Below are 17,578 nucleotides of genomic sequence, written 5' to 3' on the forward strand. Positions count from 1 at the left end.
TATATAATGCACGTGTTCCCGACTAAAGCCTTCCATAAATCCAAACTGGTTATCAAGAGTTGAACAAGCCTTATTCACGTCCTTAACCACTAGTAACACCAGCAATTTACATATAGCAGAAGGAACTTTTATAGCCCTACATGAACAACATTACCGGCTATCTTCATCTTTTTTCGGAACAGAAATCAATGTACCAACACAAAAAGAATCAGGACCAATACCAGAATTAAGAATGAATTGGTAAAACAAATGTAGAATCTGCAGCGGCTTATCACTTGCATTTAATGAACGAAAGCAACACAAATACTGATCATAATCATGCGCGAACTTTTTTCGAAGGTGAATGGTAGCACTATAAACATCAGAGGCCATAACTACGAAACCGATATCTGATACAATATCAACTAGACTATCTACTAATAGAGAATCATAGTGGGTTTCTAACACTGGATCAGGTTGATAAAATTCACTAATGGAATGGTTGATCCAGTTACTCTCACTTGGAAGCTCTGAAGCGACAACTTTTGACTTTTCCCCTGATGAATCTCTAGATTCCATTTATGTTAGTTGTGAGACGCTCGTCCCTGCAGTCAATAATCTCAGCTTTATGATTGGCAAGACACTTGGCAAAAAGACGTTTGGTATATAACTGTATGTCATTTACATGACATACGTCATGTTAAATTGTGATGGTTAGTTGTGAGACGCTCGTCCCTGCAGTCAATAATCTCAGCTTTGTAATTAGCAAGACACTTGGCAAAAAGACGTTTGGTATATAACCGTATGTCATTTACATGACATACGTCATGTTAGATTGTGATGGTTAGTTGTGAGACGCTCGTCCCTGCAGTCAATAATCTCAGCTTTGTGATTGGCTAGACACTTGGCAAAAAGACGTTTGGTATATAACCGTATGTCATTTTGTGTTTTCAAGAAAAACAATTTAAGAAAATACTATTTGCCCCCCCCCCCCCTAACACATTGACAAATACATTGTGTGTCCCTTTTCTATATTCGTAAGAATGAATTGCAAGGTTAATGACTGTAGATTATTTTTAACGGCACATAGAAATTCATTTCAGGGAACATTTGAAAATTATAACCCCATCTACTTTAGTTTATTCCATCGATTTCATACGCTTTGTTAAGTAGGACAGCCTTTTATGCCTGAAACACACTTGGTGTTTTTGACCGAGTGTTTCTTAGAGATGTATTGCCATGGACACATTGGGCAGAAAAAAGCCGTAATGGTAAAACAAACAGTAACAATGCGGCCGTCTATTATCAAAACAAAAATAATGAACGGCATTATTTTATAGCCTACGCCGAGTTGGGAGCGGACAAAATGCAAGAGGACACACTCAGCCTTTTATTTAGAGCTGATGAATGAGTGTGCTTGCAGAGGGTACATCATAAAAAAGTAATAAATTGGAATTCAACATTGATTTTTCAAAGATTTTTTTTTTAATAGAGAAGGGAGAGGAAGATTGTAAAACGAATGCTAGATAATTTGATTGGGGAAACTCCAGACTCTCATAGAAGTTTAAAGAGTCAGGGGATTCAGCCCAAATTAGCCCCTGCCTTTGACCCTAAACAAATGAAAACCTATTTTTTTATAAATGAATGAAATGAGTATTAATAAAATTCGTACACTCAAATTAAATACTATTTTAGAAAAACTTGAATTCATTCGCGTTAAGTTAATTTCTACCTATTGCTTCTTGAAACAGTGGAGAGGTATTACCTTATTAAGTCAAGGAAAACAAGCATCTTTAAAAATTGTCATTAAAATCTAAAAAACACAAGCAAAAATAGAAAAAAAATTACTCAATTGGTCTTCTAGATACATTGCAACTCTAAAATAGCAATTTTACACAACACTTTCCTAGAGAACACCTTATTTTATCAATTTTACCAGTTACGCCAGTCTTACTTACCAGGTTTTGTTTTGTGATAGGTTTACAACAATACGTCAACTTGGCAAAGAATATGTTTATACATTTCAGAAACATTTTTTGTAACATTAGCGGTGAAGTTCCTCATATACGACGCCATTTTAACTATTTCTCATAAACTTCAGTCACCACTAGTGATGAGTAAGGTGTAAGATGCCACCAGGACATAAAGGCTATGAAGGATTGCCACCACAAAAGCTGAGCCTATGGGGCTCTTTCAATTACAAATCGAAGTTCTAATGCCCGTTTCAGAGTCAACAGCAAGTGGAGGACAATCAACCCCGCTACCGTGGCTGTTTTCCAAAAATTCTTGCCATCAAAATTTATAGAGAAATGCTTGTTCAAAAAAAACTAAAGGTAGAATAAATATACTTCTGAGATTGATAATCCCCCTTCATACTTCGGGATAAGGGCTATAAGTTCAGCAAAATAACCACTGTTAACATACAGTGTTTATAGAAAAGAAGCGTCGTTCAGACTTTGGAAGGGACTCACTGAATTGAAAATTGGAAGTTAAAGAACCCTTTTTAAGGGAAAAAAGCGTTAAGAGGGCAACCAGCTCTTACTCCTCTCTTCCCCCCCCAAAAAAAAATTCTTCAGTTTAAAAATTTTAATGCAAATTTTGTTCATAGTTTTCTATAGGTCAAATTACTATAATTAATAAGTTGACAAAATATCCCACAGCTGCTAAGGCAAGGACTGTAAGTTTTAGAAGTTACATTTTATTAACAGGTAAGTTTTTACAAAGAAAAGAGGGTATGTTAGATCCTAATACTCAATAAAGCTTAGAGTACTACGATGAATACAGATTTATATCTTAATCTATAAAGAAATATATACAGTAAAAAAGTAGATAGTGAAAACTATAAGGAGATCTACAGCTTAAGGGCTATTTGTGAAGCATTTTGAAACAATATTCGCCAAACTACTTTCACGTGAAAGTTTGAAAACTTTCAGTTTAGGCAAAAACCTGCTCCTCGGAATAAGATAAAACAACTTCCTTCTTAAGATTAGGCTCTTTTGTCCTATTTCTGTCCACTAAACTATTATCCGATATATTTGATTCTGACATAACCAAATGTTTAAGATATACCTTTGATATCAGAACCTGTGGGTCCTGATTCTTGGATTTCATATTCAAATTTACAAGGACTTGAAATGCTGGGTATAGTGGGCAAAGGAATATCTTCACGTTTCGGAGACAAAAATTGGTTTGGAATGTGGATTGGCGTTTCACTTTCACCTGGTAAAGGATCATCAATTTCTAAAACAAAATTTAAATTCAACAGACATAGAAAAAATTCAAACAATAAAGCTATCTAAACAAATGCAACTGCTTTTATTCTTAGTCATGTTAAAAAAATACACAGACTTTACATGTATATTGAAGATACATATATACATTAAATAAGATATATTTGCAGTTTTTTTCACACATCGTTTTTAAAATCTGTTTTTCGTAAAGCAAAAGAAAACATCAAAAGAAAACATAAAACTTTCAAATTAACAGTAATTAATTGAATAAAACAAATTGAACATTTAATAATTAAATAAAGCTAAATAAACTTCTTAGTCATTAAAAGTTCAGAATCTTCCCGTTCATCTGCGAATCCAAGTGACTTGTGGGTCAATTGCCAATCCTAAAACACGATAGTCCATCTAAGACTCTAAGTGGGGAAATCTATTAGGCTTAGGTTACTTGTTCACCAATGAGTCCAAGCAAATTCAGTCCGGCGTTTTGCATACAAGTATAACTGATATTGTCAAATTCAGTCAACCCGAATACCTCAATCATCCCCATTACAATTCCAATAAGCTTTCCTAGTAGGCATAGCTCATATGATGAGAAGAATCTTAGTTGCCCAATTGTCTTCAAAGTCCAATAGACTTGGTCAGTCATAAGTCGTTGAAGACCTTATTTTATTTGGGATTTCCAATTTCCTTCAAATGGCTAATAGAAGTTCATAAACTATTTGAATTAACTTTGTTCCATGACTATCTTCCTTAATTCTGCCTTACCATAGGCTAGATGAATGGATGATAGACGATCTGTCAACAAGTGAAATGACATCATTCTGAAAGAGGCTTGTGTCAGCTTTGCCTCTCACTCAGACTATCAGATTGCCTTGGCTTTTCTCTAATTAGCCATCACTACTTGGGAATTTCAGAATTTGATTTTTCTAAGCTTAAAAGGTTATACCCCTACTCAATTTTAGAAACCAATAGGCAGAAATTATCTAAAAGTATATTCATTCAATTTTTGTTAAAATACTATTGAGTTTAGAGTGGATAATATTGAGTTTAGAGCAAATCATATTAAGTTTAGAGCAAATAAATTTGACGAACACTCTTTTTTTTATTTATAAAAAATAGGCTTTGATTTGCCTAGGGTCGAAGGCAGGGTTAATTTGGGTCCAGTCCCCTAACACCTCAAACTTCTTTGAATTTCTGGACGCTTTCTAATCAATATATCTAGCATATTTTTTTTAAATCGTCGTCTCTCATCCCAGGATAAAAAGAAAATATTTTATTACTTCCAGTTTACTTCTTTTTTTTATGACATACCTCTGCAAATACAATCATTTATCAACTGTAAAAAAAAGAAGAAAAAAAGGCTAATTGTTTCTCCTTCCATTTTCATCTGGTTACATTTTAGCGTAAGCGGTAAATTGAAAGATCGTTTATTTGCCCTTTGTTTATTGTTTTGCAAATAAACGTCGCATTGCTGCCGTCGACGTTTGTTTTACCAAGCGTGTTTTTTCCATCCAAAGTGTCTATCGTAGCACTTTCTCAGAAACACTCAGTAAAAACACCAAGTGTATCTAAGGTTGCCAACTGCCGACGTGAAAAAAGAGTGCAAATCAAAGTAAAAAAAGGGTTCGTCAAAAAAAAATTTGCGGACCCAAGTTAGTAAATTAAGTAAATCGAGGTCAAATTTAGTAATTTTTTTTAAATATTTGAAATTTAGTAAGTTTTTTAGTAAATTTTCCAGAAAGATGGAAACATTATTTAATGGCTTTTGTGTCGAGTTTTAAATCAATTCTGCAATAAGTAATTCATTTTTAATTACGGTTTCGAATACAATGACAGGTGTGTTCGAAGCACATGGGTGGATGGTCGGTTTCTCCTGAAAAGTGGTGAAAAACTGAACAAAAAAGGATGTACAGAACCCACTGGTGTGGTAAGTCCTCAAGAGAGAGGAAAAACTAGCTCATGAAACGTTTTATATTTTTTTTTCTAATGGGTGGACAGAAACCGCGAACTATTCAGCCCTCCAAAAATTTTTACAGGTTTTTCTAACACCTGAGTCCTTCCAATGTAAGTAAAACACCCACTAGACCTGTCATTGTGATGTGGATGGATAAATGGTTCATATGTAGGGAATCCAGATAGCAGATAGGGAATCAATTAGACCTGTTATTGTGATGTGGCTAAAAAAAATGGTTCAAATGTAAGGAATCAAGATAGCATGTAATCTTGATAATCTTGATAATAGCAGATATGATTTTGATAGCACTATATTAAACTTTGTTAATAGGTAATGTGATTCTGATAGAACCATATTAGATTTTGGTTATGGCAGACACGTTTATATTATATTTTCAATTATTTTGTTAATGTTATTTTAGATTTTGATAATGCCATGCAAGATTTTGTTGATAACTTAAAAAATTTTTAATATCATGTAAGGTTTTTATAATGCTGTAGAGAATTTTCATCATATCAGTCGAGATTTCGATAATGCAGTGTAAGATGTGTGATAATATCATACAGATTGTTTATAGTATCATAAATAATTTTGGTAATACTTGGCAAGATCTTGACAATCTTGATAATAACAGAAACGATTTCATTGTATTACATTACATTTTCGTAATAGCAGACATGAGTTTGATGACACCATGTCAAATTTTGATAATATCAGACATATATTGATAGTACAAGAAAATATTTGTTAACGCCAGGTAATATTTTGATAATACCACTTCAGGTTTTGATAATGCAATAGAGGATTTCTTTTATATCAGGCAAAATTTCGATAGTGTAGGGCGAGATGTTTGATAATATCACACTAGATTTTGATGATACAAGACAAGCTTTTGGCAATGCCTGATACTATTTTCTTAGTCACAGATAGGATTTTGCTAGAACCATTCTGGATTTTGATAATAACTTGCAAGATTTAGGTGATGTCCGAAAGGATTCTCATAATATTTCACAAGATTTTTTTGCAATAAAAGCTACTGTTGACGACCAGCCATAAATTAACATGGAGCAGCAAAAAAATCCTGAAACCGGCGGAACTGGGAGTGGAACTGGTGGAATCAAAACTGTTGGATCCAGGAGAAGAAGTTGTGTAGCCGGAAGTGACGGAGCCAGAATCGGTGGAACCAGGACTAAGGCTAGAACCGGGGTCGGAGCAAGTAGAATCGGAACTAGATTTGCTGTAAGCGGGGGCCAGAAGTGGGGAAGCGGAATTGGATATCACTTTAATAAAAAAATAATCTAAAAAATGTCTTAGGAATGATGAGGGGTACCATAGAAAATGCCTTAGGAATGAAAATATGCATCATAGGGATGTCACGGACTGGCCGTAATGTTGCATGATAATATGTATCACAGGGATGCCATGGGCTAGCCACGGCGGCGTAAATTACCATGGAACATCGCAGTTTCACAATGAAATCACAAGTTTCCTCTGTTCAAATCAAAAGATGGTGATTTTTAGTTTATAAAGTTATTTCACGGTACATGAATAATTAGAACAAAGTCTGCGTTTTAGTTTTACTTTTTTGGGTTAAATTCCTTTCTCAAAATTTTGATCGGAAGATTTTGATAAAAAATGGGCGGAGGAGGGGGCCTAGTTGCCCTCCAATATTTTGGTTAATTAAAAACGGTCACTAGAACTTAATTTTATACGAGACATTTTTTTTTTAGTAATAAATATACGTAACTTAAAAATTAACTTATGTAACAAACTTCTATATTTGTATATTTTTATTACGTATACGAGGGGTTTTGCCCCCCGTCAATACCTCACTCTTTACATTTAAGTTCAAATTTTGTTACATTTTTTTTTATGAATGACCCCTGAATCACAAAGGCCGTTTAATTAGAATAAATAGTTCTTTTGAAACTACTAAAAAGACCTTAGCGTAAACAGTATGATATTGAGGAGAGGACGAACTCCCTCATATACGTAATAATTTCTGTTCGTTTCAGGTTTTAATCTTGCTCCTTACTTTCAGCTGAAAAAGCTTGTTTTTTTTATTTAACTTGTGAATATTTTGAATTAATGCAGGTTTTGATTTTGGTTCACTGTACATGAATAACTAAAAAGAAATTTGCATATTAGTTTTACCTTTTTTTGGCTAAATGGCTTTCTCAAAGTTTTGATCGGATGATTTTGAAACAAAAGCGGCCAGGTGGGGCCCTAGTTGCCTCCTAATTTTTTTGACTACTGAAAAAGGCCACTAGAACATTTAATTTGATTTATGAGTTTTTTTATTAGTAATATATATATATGTAGTTAATAACTTATAAATTAACTTACATAACGAACTTCAATATTCGAACATTTTTGTTACTTATGTGAGGGGGTTCGTCCCCTCGTCAATACATTGCTCTTTGCACTAAAGTTAGAATTTTGTTCCAATTGTTTAAGAATGAACCCTGAATCACAAAGGCCGTTTAATTAGAATAAATGGCTCTTTTGAAATTACTAAAAATAGTTTAGCGTAAAAATCTAGGTACTGAGGAGGAGATAAAACCCCTCATATACACAATAATTTCTGTTCGTTTTGAGTTTCGTCGTTGCTCCTTATTTTCAGATGAAAAAACATGTTTGTTTATTTAATTTCTGTTTTTTTTTATAAATAATGATGGAAAATCCAGCACCCCCCTCACGGAAATTCTCTCCCCCCATTAGAAATTTCACCATGGAAAGATCCTCTCACATAAACTCCTCCCCGACCCCCTCCTCCCACCACCAGAAAAAATCATCCATGAAAACGTCTGTATACTTCCCAGTAACCAATACTATATGTAGACAATGGGCAAAGTTCATAACTTGCACCCCTCCCCCCCCCCCGAGGACTGTGGGGAATTAAGTCGTACTCAAAGACATAGTTTTAAGATTTTCTGAGTATGCTGAAGAAAATGGCAATCTTAAAATTTCCATCCAGCGACTTTGAGAAAAATGAGCATGAGAGGGGTCCTAGTTGCCCTCCAATTTTTGGTAACTTAAAAATGACAATAGAACTTTTAATTTCCGTTAGAATAAGCCCTTTCAAAACATTCTAAGACTACTGGGTCGATACAATCGCCCTTGAAAAAAAAATAATAAAAACACATCTGTGATCTTTCTTTTGGCAAAAAAAAAACAAATTCCACATTTTTGCATATAGGAGCTTGAAACCTCTACAGTAGGGTTCTCTAATACGCTGAATCTAATGATATGATTTTCATTAAGATTCTATAAATTTTAGGGGGTGTTTCCCCCATTTTTCGAAAATAGGGCAAATTTTCTAAGGCTTGTAACTTTTGATAGGTAAGACTAAACTTGATGAAACTTGATATATAACATCAACATAAAATCTGATTCTTCTTATGTGCATATTGGTATCAAACTTCCGTTTTTTAAGATTTTCGGTTATAATTGAGCTGGGTCAATCCTTACAGTTAATTACCATGAACTGTTTAAAAAAATTAAAATTTGGCCTCTCAAAAATAAGTAGTTTAATTCAACAACTTTAACCCTTCCTTAAATGTCTTGTAACTTGATCTTCTCATCTGAATTTAGCATTAGTTATATTATACAGACAAAAGATTTTGTTGTCTGATCAATACCCCGCGTTGGTGGTAATATTTTGTTCATCATACCTAGATACAAGGGAGAGTGGGAAAAAATTCTTCTCTCAAATTTTAATATAAACAATTTTATAGTCAAACCCCCTTAAACAGTCATGCCCATCAGTGGCTGTTCTCGTCATAATAAAAGAAAAGGCACTAAACATACAATCATCACAGCTATATAAAAAAATCACAACTATAGCCATCGTCATACAAAATTACATGTTGACTCAAAATATCAGTCAAACTAAAACCTGAGATATCGAAGTATCCAACCATAAGTAAAATAAAATTTGAAGCTCACTTGAAGTTCAGATAAAAGAAAAAAATTAATAGCCGATTTGTTGTCTCCCTAAACATAAAAATTATGACTAATAAATTGAGTCTAAATGTGCTTTATGTCACAAATTAGCTAATTTTATTATCCCTCAGGTTTTAATGTTTAGATCCAAGCGTATACAAAGTTACCAAGTATATATATATATATATATATATATATATATATATATATATATATATATATATATATATATATAATAAGGACCCTTTAATAAAGAGTGAAAATTATTTTCAAGAGCAAAGAAGCTTTCCTTCATTCTGCAACAGAGAATTTAACTCAACAGCTTACCTTTTTTAACGGAAGTATACTCAGAAGCTATGATGAGTTGAGCCATATTCGGATTTTAAGGCAAGTCCATGAAAGATCTTGGAATTGAGTTAAGGCCATTTATCAGAGAAAAAATACTTTTATCAACGATTGATACTGAACTCAGATTCTAGTCAAGAAGGTAGAAGCAGAAGTCCCTAGAAAAAAGAAAACCAATAATGACTAATAATATCTTTAATCCACTCTAACCACACCTATTAGCTTGCTCAAATCTCAGTTGAAAGCTGAAGGTTCAACAACTTCACCAGTCAAAAGTATTAGATTTGATTAGTTTTGTTTTTGTGGCACTTGATATTTACCAAGTGACACATAGCAATTGCAAATTCTGTTGGTCTGTCTGTCCTGGTTTTGCTAGTTTGGGCACTTCCAGATCAGCTAGGACGATGAAATTTGGCAATCGTATTAGGGACCACACCACATTAAATTGGATATAGTCGTTTTCCTGATTCGACCATCTAGGCGGGGCGGAGGATTGGGAGGACGGTTAAATTGGAAAAATTAAAAGAATGAGGTATTTTTAACTTACAAATCAGTGATTGGATCTTAATGAAATTTGATATTTAGAAGGATATCGTGTCTTAGAGCTCTTGTTTTAAATCCCGACCAGATCCGGTGACAGTGGGAGGAGTTGGAGGGGGAAACCTAAAATCTTGAAAACACCTAGAGGGGAGGTATCAGGATGAAACTTGGTGGGAAAAATAAACCCAAGTCCTAGATACATGAATGACATAACCGGAACGGATTCGCTCTCTTTGGGAGAGTTGGGGGAGGGTTAATTTTGAAAAATCAGAAAAAATAAGGTATTTTTAACTTACAAAGGAGTGATTGGATCTTAATGAAATTTGATGTTTATATGAACCTCGTAACTCAGATCTATTTTTTTAAATATTGACCGTATCCAGTTTCATTGGAGGAAGGGGAACCAGAAATCTTGGAAAACGCTTAGAGTGGAGAGATCAGGATTAAACTTGGTGGGAAGAAAAAGCAGAGGTCCCAGATTGACAAAATCCGTGAAATATACGTGATTGGCATAACCGCACTGGATCTGCTCTCTTCGAAGGAGTTTGGAAGGGGACCTAATTCAGTAATTCGGAAAATTAGAAAAAATGAGGTATTTTTAACTTATGAATGGGTGATAGGATCAAACTGAAATATGATATTTAGGAGAACCTCGTGTCTGAAAGCTCTTATTTTATATCCTGACCGGATCCGGTGACATTGGAGGGGGAGGTGGAGGTGTTGAGGAGGAACAAGACAATCTTAGAAACACTAAGAGTGGAGAGATCATGATGATACTTGTTGGGAAGAATAAGCACAAGTCCTAGATAAGTGATTGACATAACCAGACCGGATTGGCTCTCTTTGGGGGAGTTGGAGGATTTCCAGTGTTATGGTGAGTTAAGTGGATCTGGACACACTAGGATGATGAAAACTGGTAGGCATGTCAGGGACCTGCACATACTGACTTTTGGAGTCAGATTTCAGAGAACCGGAGAAACAGTTATTTCTCTGAATCAACCATCTGGGGGGCTGGAGGGAGAAAAAAAAATTGAAAAAATAAGGTATTATTAACTCACGAATGAGTGATAAGATTTTAATGAAATTTAATAATTTAGAAGGACCTTGTGCCTCAGAGCTCTTATCTTAAATTCCGACTGTATCCAGTGATAATGGGGAGAGGTGGAGGGGGGAAACAGGAAATCTTAGAATACACTTAGAGCAGAGAGATTGGGATAGAACTTTTTTGGAAGAATAAGCATAAGTCCCCGATACGGGTTTGACATAACCGGACTAATCCGCTCTCTTTGGGGGAGCAGGGGGCGGGGTGTTGATTCAGAGAAATTGAGGTATTTTTAGCTTACAAACGGGTGACCGAACCTTGATGAAACTTGATATTTAGAAGGAACTCATGTCCCAGAGCTCTTATTTTAAATCCCAACCAGATCTGGTGACATTGGGGTGAGTTAGAGGGGGAAACCGGAAATCTTGGAAAACACTCAGAGTGGAGAGATCGGTATGAAACTTGATGAGTAGAATAAGTAAATGCCGTATATACGTGATTGACATAACCAGAATGGATCCGCTCTCTTTGGGGGAGTTAGGCGATTCCAGTGCTTTGGCGAGTTTGGTGCTTCTGGACATGCTAGGACAATGAAAACTGGTAGGTGCGTGAGGGACCTGCACAAATTGACTTGATAAAGTCGTTTTACCCAATTCGACCATCTGGGGACCATAAGTTGAATATACTACAGGTTTCTTTTTTCTATGCTCTTTCCAAACATAATAATCAATTGACATTCAAATAAAACCCTGATGGTTCTACACAATCAAATGAATATCTTAAATACTAAAAGAAATGAGTAAAAGAATAAATTTCTTGCTTTAAGACTGTTTGTACTAGTCAGATTTTGCTTCCTACCATTGTTACACCATTTTTAATATTACATTTTGGTAAATTATACACTCAATACCCTGTAAAGATAAATAAGAAACTGAGGAGATAACAAATTTAATGTAGGAACTAGAAGAATTGACTGTGCTGATGAAACAGAAGCATTTGGTGCTAATGCATATATAACACTCTTCAGAATGAAATGTGAAGTGAGAATGAATTGAAATGTCAAAAGTTCAGGAATATACTTAACTGATCATACAGTTAAGTACAATCAGAAGAAAACCTAATTAGACTCATAAAGTAACTTCAAAAATACAAAGTGCTTACTTATATCATTACCTAAAGAACTTCACTTCATTATACCCCAAGCCTTCCTTAATTTACAAATACATAATACAAGTTACACATTTCTATTACATTTTCTGCTTCTTCATTTTGTCAATGTAGCTTCAACCTTAAACAGCCTAAAAACACTTAAATGTATCATTTACTAAGTGCTTCACATTATTTTAACCCCTAACCCCTGCTAATATGCAAATACATAGCAAAGCCCCAATTATAGATCCCTTGTGCGCCTTGCAGTACTTAACTCTTTTATTCCAACCCAATTCGTTCCAGTCCTCTGCTCAGTCAGCACATTATCTTCACTGACAACCAGCTACAGGACCATGCTATTGCAAGTAGGTATGATTTGACATAATGCCTAAAAATTGAATCATCATTGATGATTTCAAGTAAAGAAAGCAAACAGGGGATATAAAATTTATGTTATTTGTTTGATTTTAAGATTATCTGAAGATTTAAAAGTTAAGTCAACTCTTTTCATATATCTAAGGTAAGTCCTATTATAAAGCCCTGATTGTGCATTAATTAAAATTAATTATCAGTTACCACTTATCACTGCTAATAGCCTCATTTAGCCTTAGGCTATTAAACAACTTAACCAAAACAAGGACGAGATTCTTACTCTAGTGAATCATATTTTTTCTTGTTTTCTCCCATTTTATTCTTATGGCTGTATGACATTAATTTAGCTGAGGGTCCAAATTAGGCAGGGAGGAAGCACAATATAGGCTAGGCTGAAGGTCAGGAGAGATTAGATTTAGAGTTATGAATGGGATGTTCAATAAAGATCAACCACTCTTATGGGTAAATTCATAGTTCACAATAAAATTTAGCTTGGATAAAAGTATATTACTTAACACCTTACGTTATACTATGGGGTCCCAAATTTTGAACTTTTAATGGGGGCATAAAAAGGTAAAATAATCCATAGTTGCCAAAAGTTTAAAAACATGTCTAAGAAAATAGTCTGGTGAGAAAAAAATAGTAAAATTCTAGTTTAGCATTGGATTGAAGAGACCCCATCTATAATTTTTGTCAATATGTACAAGATTATACACCTAACATAGCAACAACTTGAACACACAGCACGATTTCTTTTTCTAAACTTAATAATCAATTAACATTTAAATGCCCCCACGTGGTTCAATTAAGCAAAATAAATATCTAAAATACTAAAGGAAAACACCAAAACATTGATATTATCACTTTATAATAACCAAGATGTCTCTACTAATCAGATTACCATGTTTCCTTTAGTTATTATACACTCCCCCATATCATATTACAGTAAATTATGCACTCAGTGGCCTTCAGAAATAAATTGCAAGCTGAATAGATAACCAAGAGCTAAAAAATATGACTGTACTCATGGATCATAGAAATAGGTAAAATTATAGCAGTTTGTATAACTGGCTTACCAATAATTTGAACATATCACCTGATGCCTTTTTTATGTTCTTTACAAATATGATAATCGCTTCTACCTTAAATTAAAATTTAAGCACTTTTTAACCTAACCTTAATATAAATAATTTTAGCACCGAGAAAACGTAGAATTGTTTTTTCAAAAATGATGGAGAAGATGGTGCTTACAAAATGTAGTATTATTTTGTGGAAAATGAGGGATAAGTCATACTTTAATCAAAATTCGTCATTTTTAAGAGCTCAATAAGTGCTGGAATTTGTGGTAGAAGCAGTTATTATGTTTGTAAAGAACATAAAAAAGGCATCAAGTGGTATCTTTGCTTCTCACAAAGAACATCAAAAAGGCATTAAGTGGTATATTCATTTTATAGGAAAGCCAGTTACATGAACTACTATAATTTTACCTAGAAATATTTGGTGCTAATGCAGATATAATGCTCAGAAGAAAATATAGCATCAGTGTACATTTCAGTGTAAGCAGAAGAAAACACAATATATTTTGAAAAAAAACCTAAATTCTTACTTATTTTGTTCATAAAAAAGTGTTGCTTTCCTTTACCTCCACCCCTCTTCAGTGTGCAAATAAAGAACCCAAATTACATATTTCAATTGCATTATTCTGTTTCCCCTTTCTGTCAATGTTGCTTCAAACTTACAAAAAGCCCTAAAACAATTACACACAGTATGTTACCAAGTGCTTCAAAATTACTTTACCCCCTAAACTCTGCTTATGTGCAATTACATAGCCAAATTATACATTTATTAATCAAAAAATAAATAATTTTGGGTTAAATAATCATTTTCACAAAAGGGAAAGAGACAATACAATGTTAAAATAAAGTAAATCTGTTTCACAAATGATATGAGCAAGTGTATTAGGATTATTAAGAGTTTTATGGTCTTTCCTTCCGACAAGGAATAAGTCTAGATATGCACCAAATACATTAATAAGTTTTCATTTTATTCAATAGTCATTCCCAAGAGAAATAGCAGTTTGAACCATTGAACTGGCTAGGCTAGTCACCAAAAACCTGTCATTTGCTTTAGATGTCATGTGAATTCCCCCACAAAACAAGAGTGTTCAATTTTTGGTAAAATTCTAGTTTATTGACTTTTGGCTATCTCAGAAAGGGGTAAGGTTAGGAAAATGAAACTTTCAGGGATGGGTCTAAAGGCTAAAGTATATCCCAGGAAGGTATACTGAAGCACCTACCTCCACTCCTTCTCCCTCTAGAGGGTCCTGAAATATGTGTGTTATAAAAGTAAAACCTTGCAAAATAGATCATCTGCTTGAATGAAGTACAACAAAATTGTTTACAGCTTCACAACTTTGCTCAATCCCAATTTATAAGGTTTTAAAGATTTAATAATAATAATAATTTATTTTTGACCTGCTAAAAAAATCAAAGCAGAGTATCAATAAAAGAAACAAAATAAACACTACATAAAACAGAAAGAACAAGAAACTAAAGCAAACAAGTAAGGCCTCTGTGGGCGGGCAGATACTTATAAGTAGACTGGGGGATTTTGTCAGCAAGCTCTGTGAGCTTTGACCCAATATCCCAGAAACTATAAACAGATATGAGGCTCCTATTCCTTTACAATGGAGGCAGATACAATAGAAAATGGGAAAACCAGAAATAAAAAGAACAAAGTGAAACTGATATCTTTTTTATGAAAAATAGGGTAAATACCAGAAAGAAACAAAACCAAATGATCTGTAAAACTCAAGTATAATTTAGCAAGAGACTTTCTATTGTATCTCAGTTTCTATTGTATCCTCAGTTAGCAACAATTTTAGAGTAACTTAATTGGATTTTCTTCTTGCAATCAGCAACAGCAAGAGAATATGCTCTCACTATCTCTCTCACAAGAGAATATGCAAATAAATTTCCTAAATTTTGAAAAAAAATACATTAATATGACTCAGAATTCTACTCAAATAAGAGGAATTATGCTTTCAGAACTAAAGGCAGAGAAAAAGCAGCTGGTAACTGAAAATTAAGGTAAAATGTTGTTTTGTCAAAATTTCAATAGGTATAGACCAATAATTTAGGCAAATTTCAGGGCCCTCTAGAGGGACAAGGAGTGGAGATGGGTACTTTAAAACACCTTTCCTGGGATATACTTCAGCCTGTAGACCCATCCCTGAGAGTTTCATTTTCCTGACATAACCACTTTCTCAGATAGCCAAAAGTTGATAAACTAGAATTTTACTCAACTTTTCTAAATTAACAATAATTTTGAGGGTTTAAAACTCTTTTTAAAAATTCCAATTTCTTTCCTAAAAAAGGTCTAGCCTAGCTTTTTACTTTTAACACTAAGGGCTTGAAATGGGAAGAAATGCTTGATAGAAAAGGCATCAAGTGACATAGGCCTATCAGTTTCATATTATCTAAATTATGCTGTAGACTAAACTGCAAATTGACCAGTTTAATAAAGCCCATAAATCTGTTGATTCTCAAGTCTTAGCAACTAATATTATGATTTGATGATTTTGGTAGGATGTTTTAGATTAAAACTGGGCATGAACACTTAATGTAATCATTTTCTATTAGGTATTTTTTTATTAAATAAGAAATGCATGAATAGATACAACCATAACAACAAATGGATGCTAGTACCAAAAAGTATCATACAATATATTTCCCATTGAACAACTGCATGAAACAAATTGGCTTATAACCAAAGTAGATTGAACAAAGTAACCAACTGCTAAAAATCAGTAAAACAATGTATAAAACATTGGGAGGGGAACAAAGAAGGTTACAAAAGTAGTTTTTGTATAGTACAATAACAATAACAGTCCTACTATGAATGCTTTATGTTGTTCTATGATGTTATTAGAGGGGGGAATAAGTAGGCTAGGGAGTTAGAAGAAAACTAGCTCAAGAGGAATGGGAGTAATAGATTAACTATATGATATAGTAGATTAATTCAGGACGATCCGAATCACTTGAATGTAGGCTACTATGATTTTTGAAAATAGTTCCATTGTTCAATTAGTCTTATTTAAGCAATCAACAGCATGCCACTAATTCTGTAGCCTAGATTTGATGAGATGTACAGAAATGAATATACTCGCCACCTGAGTTGCGTTTGATTCGACTCACGAAAGTTAACTCAAGAGTTGACTTTTTTCTCTGCTGCCGGAACTCTAATGGACGGCTCAGACGGCGTTCGTAAAGTTCGTAAAGTGGTTCACAAAGTTTGTTTCCGTAAAGTTTTCACCGCTCACACGAGACTTGTACTTTACGTGCGTTTTGAACAGCAAACTATTCAAATTTCTGAAGCATTTCCGAGAAAATTTGGATGCTCTTATAAATTATAACATTGAATCTGAAAATATACTCTGTCTCTCTGACTCTAAATCAGCATTACTACTGATCCAAAATATTAATAGATTTGCTAATGACAAAGATTTATATAATATTAGAAGACAGCTTCTTAATCTTAAGATCAAGGAAAATGAAGTTTATTTTCAACATGTTCCTAGTCATAAAGGTATAAAATATAATGATATGGCTGATTCTCTAGCAGCAAAGGCTTCCATGTTATCTCCTAGTCCTTCCTCTGACCTCAATTCACGAGATATTATCAGGCAAAGATCCAAAGTTAATCACAGTACATTAATGTTATCTCCATTTCATACAAGATTAAATACAGTGCTATATTACCGACTGAAATCAGGTGCCCTACTTCTAAATAGCTTGTTATTTAATTGGAAGCTACATCATTCCCCTTTATGCCGAATCTGCTTTTCAACAGAGGAAACAATCCAGCATATTTTATTTGATTGCCAGGCTCAGAGTGAGGAGACTGTTGCTCTTAAGCGTTTCTGCTCCTTGGCTAAGATTCCAAATACTTATACAGCTATCCTGGATTCTAACCTGCCATGGGAAATTGATCGTAAGATATTTAAGGCAGCAATTGATACCT

The 17,578-nt window shown here is 33.9% G+C and overlaps 1 protein-coding gene across 4 annotated transcripts in view; it reads right to left on the reverse strand.

The window, feature by feature from the left end:
• The window catches only part of LOC136041363 (zinc finger protein 235-like), a 20,054-nt gene extending 3,262 nt beyond the window's left edge, over nucleotides 1-16,792 (reverse strand). The window contains exons 1-3 of one of the 4 annotated variants that reach the window (XM_065726012.1): nucleotides 16,728-16,792; nucleotides 9,436-9,611; nucleotides 3,049-3,219 (exon numbers count right to left, since the gene is read on the reverse strand). In XM_065726012.1, coding sequence (XP_065582084.1) covers nucleotides 3,049-3,219; nucleotides 9,436-9,481 — 217 coding nt within the window. In that variant the 5' untranslated portion in view covers nucleotides 9,482-9,611; nucleotides 16,728-16,792. The other 3 variants (XM_065726013.1, XM_065726010.1, XM_065726011.1) reach the window with 3 other exon arrangements.
• Nucleotides 16,793-17,578: the final 786 nt, after the last annotated feature.

This window comes from Artemia franciscana, unplaced genomic scaffold (genome assembly GCF_032884065.1).
Source record: "Artemia franciscana unplaced genomic scaffold, ASM3288406v1 PGA_scaffold_171, whole genome shotgun sequence".
NCBI classification, from domain to species: Eukaryota; Metazoa; Arthropoda; class Branchiopoda; order Anostraca; family Artemiidae; genus Artemia; species Artemia franciscana.